Source organism: Berghia stephanieae, chromosome 9 (genome assembly GCF_034508935.2).
Source record: "Berghia stephanieae isolate SIO BIC M18660-M18661 chromosome 9, UCSD_Bste_1.3, whole genome shotgun sequence".
In the NCBI taxonomy this organism is placed as follows: Eukaryota; Metazoa; Mollusca; class Gastropoda; order Nudibranchia; family Aeolidiidae; genus Berghia; species Berghia stephanieae.
Genome location: NC_088368.1, coordinates 9,439,080 through 9,448,370, shown reverse-complemented (window position 1 = coordinate 9,448,370; position 9,291 = coordinate 9,439,080). Strand labels below are relative to the sequence as shown.

Genomic DNA, 9,291 nt, shown 5'->3' with positions numbered 1-9,291 from the left:
GGCGAGCAGCTTACCAACGTAGAAAGTTTTAAATACCTAGGTTCAATAGTGACAACAGATGGAAGATGTAACCGAGACATACGAGCAAGAATAACTCAAGCCAAACAGGCCTTCATGGACCTGGGAAACATTTTGAAAAACAAACAGATGTCGTTCGGGATTAGATTCCGAGTCTTGAAGTGCTACGTGTGGCCAATCTTGTTCTACGGATGCGAAAGCTGGACTACAAATGCAGAAACACAAAAGAACATTGAAGCTTTTGAAATGTGGTGCTTGAGAAGGATGCAGAGAATATCGTATACCGCACACAAAACGAACGAAGAAGTGCTAAAACAAACATACCAACAAAGGAAACTAATGCCCTTAATAGTGGATCGACAACTATCCTTTTTCGGACACATAGTAAGGAAAGATAAGAATGAATACCTGGCAAGTTGTGGAAAAATACCTGGTAAACGCGCCCGGGGGAGACAAAGAAAAACACTCATAGACCAACTGAAGGGCTTCACCAACCTAACAATCCAAGAGCTGTTTGAAAAAGCAAGAGACAGGGAGGAATGGAGAGAGATAATTCATGCAGTATCCGAAGCCTGGACCAGGCATGGAACCTAGAAGAAGAAGAAGAAGAATTGAGAGTTAGACTTGACAGCTTTGAGAGAAATTAAAAAGTAAAAGAAATAGGGTTGCATCTTTTTATACTTTAAGTACAATGAAATGCAAAGTACAAAAAAAAAAAAAAAGAAAAGAAAAAAAGGAAAAAAAAAGAAAAATAAATGAAAAAAAAGAGGAAAAACGGAAAAGAAAACTAATGAAAAGTACAGACAAGTTAGATAGATAAATACCGACTTCTTCCAATTAGGTACCGTACTACCTTTAAAAGTTGTGAAATAGAAATAAAGTGATAATTTAATTATCCAATTCAACTTTTAACTGATAAACGTTCAAATCCATCGACAATGATTCCTTACAACAGTGACTTATTTCAACAGCCTGGCTTTATCAGACATGACGGGATCCTGTGGATCTCCTCTCAAACATCGATCATCCAATGCATCGTCAGCCACAACACTGGTTTTGCTGTGGAATGCCGAGTCCACCGAACGTCTGGATCGGGACAGTAGCTTCTTCCACCAATCCTGGTCTTCATCCATGTGTGCCTGAAGGGAAATAGAATGGAAAAAAAAGTCATGGTTTTGAGGGGTTATAATATAAAACAATTTCTTATGTAGTGTGTTTCTAAGGGTTTTTACGATGCTTTGCAACACATTGTGCGGCTATGTGGTCTAGTGGTATGACACTCGCTTTCGGATCGGAAGATCCTGGGTTTGAGCCTCGCGCTCGGAGCATAGTTGAGTTCTTGGAAAAGGCTCTTTACTCACATTTCTCACCATACTCGGGTGTAAAATGAGTACCCGGCCGTTAACAGCGTTGTCTTTGTTTGAATAATTGTAATATCGCCTAACAGGCGTCATGTCCCGTCCTACATGTTAATGTTGGCCAGGGATCCCCTGTAAAGCGCTTTGAGCACATTTAGTGGATATTGCGCTATATAAAGCTCAATATTTTTTTATTTTTTAAAATATAATGGTCATTTCAGTACCAATAAAAAAGGAAGGAAATGGGAAAGTTATAGATTTACAGTTGACAGCATACGCGAAAAAGTAAGACATAGGGGAATGATTCAAATCGGGAACAGGTGTAGATTTCCAAGAGCATACTATCAGTGTGCTTAGTTGTTTGTGGCTTTGTGGTCTAGTAGGACACTCGCTTCGGGTTGGAAGGTCCTGGGTATGTGTCCGCTTTGAGCGGTGCATGGTTGAGTCCTTGGAAAAAGCTTTTTACTCACATTCTCTCACCACAATTGGGCATAAAATGAGTACTTGGCTGTTAACAGAAAAAATTGTAATATCGCCTAACAGGTGTCATGTCTTGTCCTACATGTTAGGTGTTGCTGTTGGCTAGGGACTCTATTGTATAGTGCTTTGAGCATATTTAGTAGATAATGTGCTTTATAAAAGCTCAAGCTCTCTAAAGTTTGGTTTGAGATCACCTAAGTCGAGACACAGCACACGACACAACTAAGAGCAATACTCAAATGTTTATAAAACCCAAAAATATCGTACAAAATAGATAGATGATTTACAAGGGAAAAAATATCACCTCCCAAAACTATATACGTTTGACTGTTTCCCTCTCTGCTAAGGATTTCGGCCAAGTCCAGGACAAAACCAAGTAGGTAATCTCATTCCAAGACAAAGACAGAAAGCAAGTTGTAAGAGACAGTAAGTGCCTCAGTCCCCACAATGGAAAACAAATTCCTAAATTTCATACAAGCCAACTAACTCAGTCAATGTGGCTGGAGAGAATGGAGATTATGATAAAGGGAATAAATCGTGATTCATGAATGAACAACAAAATAAACGACGTTTTTGTATGTTTTTAGTTTTGTTTTTTAATTTTTCTTCTACGCTTATATCTGTTTCTCCCTTTTTAATATTTTTAACTCAAAGAATATGTCACGTGTAATGTCCAATATATTGTTATGTTTTAAGGGCATGTAAGAACCACCTGGTCCAATTAAAAAGCCTATTGCTGATATGATAGATGGTAAGATGCACTACATACAATCAGGAGAGTACCATCATTTTCTATTTTGGATATGCAACACAGACAGTAATGCTTGCTCACTCTAATACCTGTTTATATGTATCTTTCACTGAACACTGTGAATCACATTCTTAAAATTATTCTGATTAATTCTGGATCTATGTAGTAAGCACGTTTTACCACAATAATCGCTTCATCACAAAATGTTTAGAAAGAGTATTCCATTCATGTGTCTGGTTTGACGCTTCCCAAATCTCAGTTTGCAAAGCATTTTGCCAGATCTAACTGTGACCCAGCTACCTAATCACTAGGTACTGGGTGCAAAGAGAGATTTGAAACTTTGAAGAAGCTTTGTGAAGTTAAATTGGAATCAGAACTATGTTAATTCCCCCCCCCCCCCTCACTCAAAATTTCTTAGAAGAGTAGATACCAGCTCACCTCTTCATCAATCTCTTCTTGGAATCCTGGGTTTCCAAAGGATATCTCAGGCACCAACCCATCCTTATCACGCTGGTTACATATGACAAACTTATTCTGTTTCTTGAACCGGATGGAACTCTGTCTTCGGTTGTGCCTAAGAAGAGATAAAATAAAATATGAAAAATTATTTCATCTTATGCATGGTTATTCTAATTTTCATTTCAATAATTCAATGAAAACTAAAATAGAGCACAAAATTCAAATATGCATTTGTTTTCTGCATCCTGATTGTCTTGATCTGGATTTTTTTTTCACTCTCAACTAATTAGACCACCAAGTCCCACCACGAAACCAGGATAGGATCCCATCAAGAGTGAAACAACATTATACGATAATTTACATTAGTTTTGATGGATTGACCACACTACTCTTTTCAAGTACGTACCTACTATCATGTAAAATTTACCCGCGGGGACAAATACAAAACTTTTATAACATTCTTCTACAAAAATTATCTGGCAGTTTTATTTTTAAATTGTAAGGACAGTTAATACATGGAACAGTTTGACATTTGTAACCAAAGACTCCAAAAGCATAAATCATTTCAAAAATGCAATCTGTACTCCGTTCATGGAGCTTGTTTTGTGTTTTAAAGATTTTTACAGCGCCCGCGACACATTTAAGTCATTTCAGCGCCAGTAAATAGGAAGAAAATGGGATAATTAAAAAGTTATAGCTTTAATATTAAAAGCCCACAAGAAAACTAAGACAAAAGGAAATTGCACAAATAAAGAACAAATGTAGATTCCAAGAGCATACTATCATTGTGCATGGTTTGAGATCACCAAAAAGTCTCATTCCGACCCAAGCACAGGCCCACACTAATTGTTTTGTTTTTGTTCTTAAGGGTTTTACGGCGCTTGCGACACATTTGTCTTATCAGCGCCAGTAAAAAAGGAAGAAAATGGGACAGTATAAAAGTTCTATAATTGCAATTAAAGCACCCTAGAGAAAGCAAGACAAAGGGGAATGATACAAATAGGGAAGATGTGTAGATTCCAAGAGCACACTATCATTGTGCAAAGTTTGAGATCACCTAAAAGTCTCATCCAGACATGAGCACAGGATCCCACTAAGAGGAATACACTCAAATGCTTACATTATAAATTAAAAACAACCAATATAATACATAATACATAACAGAGAGATAATTTACAAGGAAAAAATATCATCTCCCAAAACAATAACTATACATTTGACTACGGCCAGCACCAGAACAAAAGCAAGCAATCTTATTCCAAGACAAAGACAGAAAGCAAATTGGAAAACAGATATAAGGGGATAGAAGACAGTGCCACCCTGTCCACTATGGGAGGAACCTCACCCATCTACTGAGACCTTTAAACCTGTACTACAGACTATATGGAGGTTACCATTATTTTAAAATATATATTTTTTAAAATTCAACATCAACATAATGCTTAGTATGAAAAGAAGGGTGTTTGTTGTTTGTTATTGTTTTACAAAGATTTTTGCGTCTTTTCAATGCCTGTGAAAAGAAAGAAAATGGAAGTTAAATTCTACTATTTTCACAAATGCACCCATGAAAAGGTAAGGCAAAGGGACTGGTTCAATTAGGGAACAGAAGTAGATTTCAAGAGCATACTATCAGTGTAATTAGTTTGAGATCACCCTAAAAATCTCGGACACAGAATGGGGAAAGAGGAATTGCCTAAACTTAAATGCTTACAAAATATGCATATTCGAAACACTAAAACAGCATTAAAAAAAAAGATTTACAAGAAAAAAAAATTGTATCTCCCAAAGCTAATACTATACATTGATGGTTTCCCTCTCAGCCAAGGACTCTGGCCAGGGCCAGGACAAAATCAAGAAATCTTCAGAGACAAAGACGGAAAGCAACCCGAATAAGGAACTATAAGGCCCCTTTTTGAGAGGAAGAAAGAATAAGTACACTTTTATTTTTAATGGTTTTACGCGCTTGCAACATATATAGGTCATAGCGCCAATAAAAATGAATATGTGGGATAGTCAAATTCTAGAATTACGCTTAAAGCACCCAAGAAAAACAAAGAAAGGGTAACTGGTTCAAATAGGGACCAGATGTAGATTCCAAGACGATACCATCAGTGTACTTTGAGATAAACTAAAAGTCTCATCCAGACACCAGCACAGGATCCTACTAAGAGGAACAGTCAAATGTTTACAAGATATCAGTACATAACAGATGATTTACAAGGGAAAAATAGTTTACTATTTTTATCACTTGTAGGGACAGTTTGGAATTCATAACCAGACCCCAAAAACAAATCATTTCAAAAAGACAACTGCACCCCGTTCATGGAGTAATCTTACCTGCAAAACTAACAGTAGTGTTTCCCTCTAAGCCAAGGACTCCGACAAGAGCTAGGACAAAACCCAAGTACAGTGCAGTCCTGATAATTCGAATTGGGTGGGAAAAGCAAATGACTTCTATTTATCAGAATTCGATTTGTCTCCAAACAAGGGAAATAACTAAACCTGAGAAACGCGTGGAGTAGGGTGTGGCCAATGATTGTTCGTGCCGTGTATTTGTCAGCTTGTGGTTATCACTGTGTGTTGATCTATTTATAACCAACCCCCCTTTGTTAGCCAGCGGCCAGCAGACCACAAGTTAGTCAGAGATGAGAGCGCGAGAAGGAGAGAGGGATGACGCGAGACAGCTGGTCAATTTGGATAAAGAAGAGAGAGGGCGGGTGGGACGGAGAGGGAACAACACGCCATTACATACCTCGGGGGTCTAGTTATTATTATTATTAGTCAGCTCAGTCATTTAAACGCGTGGGAGGGTGGATAAGGAGAACAGGCAGTTCGTTATGACCTTCCAGAGTTTTTTTTTTAAGTGATGGGCAAGCAATTGCACTTCGAATAAAGAGAATAATGAGTGTTCGAATTCGAATTAACCATGAATATTTTATATAGAAAATGAAAAAAATAATTCATTACATCGTATTTTCTTCGATTTAAAGGAAATTCGGTTAATCAGATTTCGAATTATCTGGACTGGACTGTAATCCCATTCCAAGACAAAGACGGAAAGCATACATAGGGAAATAGACAACACAACGAGTGAACTTCCGCCCACCATGGGGGGGGGGGGGGGGGGGCAAAAGACCCAATTCAGAATGAGAACTCTGCAAATATAAAATCCTTAATGTTTAACCCGTGGGTGACAATACGCTTCAACAGTCGTAACGTCACTTCCCTCGTAATGACGCATGGTAACTTAGTAACTGGCCCTAAACTATCGGAACAATGGCGGACACCCTTATGAAATATTTCTCAGACGAGCATAAAAGCGTATCCAGAGGGAATAAAAACATAAATCTGATCATGCTTTGACTTTTACACATTCTGATCACAAGACATATGAAAAGATCTAGCCAGCATGAAGAATAAAAAGTACAGATTTTCTTTGTTTAGAACCACGATAGCTGCGTTGCTGGGCAACGTGACATCAAGTCTATTGAATCCAATTACCTTCTAAATTTGAAATACCAGAGAGAGAAGACAACCAGGAAGACGATAAGAACCAAGCCTACGACCACTCCTGCTACCCATGCTGAAGACTCCTCTTCCTTATGTTCCTCTTTCTTCTCTTGTTCTTTCTTTCTTTCACACCTTGGCCCATCAAACTCATCAAGGCATCTGTTGAGTTAATTGATAGGTAAATCAACTATAGTGAACCAACATACTCATGCACAGAAATCTCAATTGTGAATCGAGCATCCAAGATCCCTATGAGGAATAGAGAATGATGACTGACAGAGACGTGATGATGATGATGAGGATGCTGATGATGATGGTGATGATGAGGATGCTGATGATGATGATGATGATGATGATGATGATGACTACAAAGACGTTTACTAAGGATATTGACAAATATATTGATCATGACACTGATGATAATGGCAATTATAAGGCATAGTAGCAAAAACACCAAAATAAACTGGGATTAGTAATTGCAACGAATCATAAGATGCCTATAATTAAAAAAATAAAATTTATAGAGTTCCAATCCCCCAACAAAAAATGTTCTATGGCGCTTTACAAGATATAGTTAACATGAGAATATTAAGAAAAAAATTACAATTTTAAGAAAGCTAGATGTTACATTTGTAGATGATCTATTGAGATATTCTGATATGGAATATGAAGAAAGTGGGTATGAAATAACTAAAAACTAATTAAAAATAATTTGTCTTCACAGGGCTTCATTTATTTTCTCAGCTGACAATATGGAACTCTTTTTTTTCATGCAGTACAAGTTGCTTGTGTTAGGCAATCATTTAGTGCAATGATGTGTGTAATGCGTCTTAAATAAAGACAGAATGACAGAATCAGAGTTTTGCTATCATTGTCATCCGAGTTAGAAATCACCATGTTCAATCAACATTTCACCCAAGACCATCTTCTGCTAAGCATTTGCAGCCCAAAGTTTAACAATGCCTAGTATTTATTGTAATAATTACCCGCAAGACTGGTAAATGCCATCCATAACACATGATCCTCCATTCAAACACCACAAGGTACACTTAGATGTAAAAACTAGCGAAGTCTTAGACGTCTGCTGCTGGGGTTGTTGTTCAGCTGTCTTTTTCATAGTCTTTTCCTCCTTGGCTTTGTGTACATTATCAGACGGAGTTGTTGTCCTGCCTACATTTTTAGGGCTCGACTGTTGCTTTATTATGGCATCCAATGGCACTTTTGATCCTGGAAAATGAAAAATTGGTTTGGTTTGATAAACGTTTGTAGATTGAAAAAAGTTATACACTTGGTTAATAGAAAAAAAATAGTGGTAATCAGTGTCATGAGGCTCATGCATTCTGATTTAATCCCCGTTTCTGAAGTTAGTTTAGTTTTTAGTTTTTATGGTTTTTATGGCACTTGCAACACATTTAGGTCATATCAGCGCCAGTTAAAAGGAAAAAATTGGGATAGAGTACACAAGAAAAAGGAAGACAAAGGGGGATCGGTTCAAATAGGGAACAGGTGTAGATTCCAAGAGCACACTATCAGTGTACTTAGTTTGAGATCACTTAAATGTCTCATCCTGACACAAGCACAGGTCCCCACTAAAAGGAACACACTCAAATGTTTACAAATCATATATTATATCATATTAATATGTAAAACACAACTAATACAAAGCATAACAGAGATAATTTACAAGAAAAAAAAATCATCTCCCAAAACTCTTAACTATACATTTGACTGTTTCCCTCCCAGCCAGGACAAAACCAAGTAATCTCATTCCAAGACAAAGACAGAAAGCATGTTGGACAACAGATATAAAGAGATAGAAGACAGTAAGTCCCTGCCTATTATGGGAGGTCAGGAACCCCACCCAGTAACATGCTAGTCATACCAGACTTCCCACTAATCACGATTGGGTGGACATGGACAGGAGGGAAGGACCATAAAAAATCTCCATCAACTGTTTGGTTTTTAAGGGTTTAACGGCGCATTTAGGTAATTTCGGTGCCAGTAAGAAGGAAGAAACTTGTATAGTAAAAAGAATTTTAGATTTATAAATAAAAGCACACGAGAAAAATACGACAAAGGGGAATGGTACAAATAGGGGGAGAAGATGCAGATTCCAAGAGCATTCCATCAGTGTACTTAGCTTTGAGATAACTTGAAAGTCTCATCTTGACACAAACGCAGGATCCGACAAAGAGCAACGCATTAAATGCTTACATTATACATTCAAAACAACAAATATAACAATATATAACAGATGATTTACAACGAAAAAAAACACCCAAAACTATAACACATTTAACTGTTTCCCTCTCTACCAATGACCCTGTCCAGGGCTAGGACAAAACTAAGACGATCCCATTCCAAAACAAAGACAGAAAGCAACTCGGAAAACATAATATAGGGGAGAGAAGACACAGGGTGACCTTCTGCCCATCATGGGATCCATTCACTGTGGTCAAGCGGTATGACTCCTACTTTAGGATTGGAAGGTCCAGGGTTCGAGTCCTGCTCTGAGCGGTACGTTGTTGAGTTCTTGGAAAAAGCTCGTTATTCACATTCTCTCACAACACTCACGCCGTTAACAGTTTGCTTTTGTATTTAAGGGGTTTATGGCGCTTGCACCACATTAAGGTCATATCAGCGCCAGTAAAAAGGAAGAAAATGGGATAGTAAAAAGTTCTAGAATTACAATAAAAGCGCCCAAGAAAAGGTAAG

General features: G+C 37.6%; 1 protein-coding gene across 1 annotated transcript in view; it reads right to left on the bottom strand.

Annotated features, from left to right (window-relative positions):
* Nucleotides 1–257: 257 nt before the first annotated feature.
* The window catches only part of LOC144979639 (low-density lipoprotein receptor-related protein 2-like), a 53,272-nt gene continuing 44,238 nt past the window's right edge, over nucleotides 258–9,291 (bottom strand). The window contains exons 21-24 of the mRNA XM_078926456.1: nucleotides 7,563–7,803; nucleotides 6,568–6,735; nucleotides 3,046–3,181; nucleotides 258–1,157 (exon numbers count right to left, since the gene is read on the bottom strand). Coding sequence (XP_078782582.1) covers nucleotides 978–1,157; nucleotides 3,046–3,181; nucleotides 6,568–6,735; nucleotides 7,563–7,803 — 725 coding nt within the window. The 3' untranslated portion in view covers nucleotides 258–977. The remainder of the gene's footprint in view (nucleotides 1,158–3,045; nucleotides 3,182–6,567; nucleotides 6,736–7,562; nucleotides 7,804–9,291) is intronic.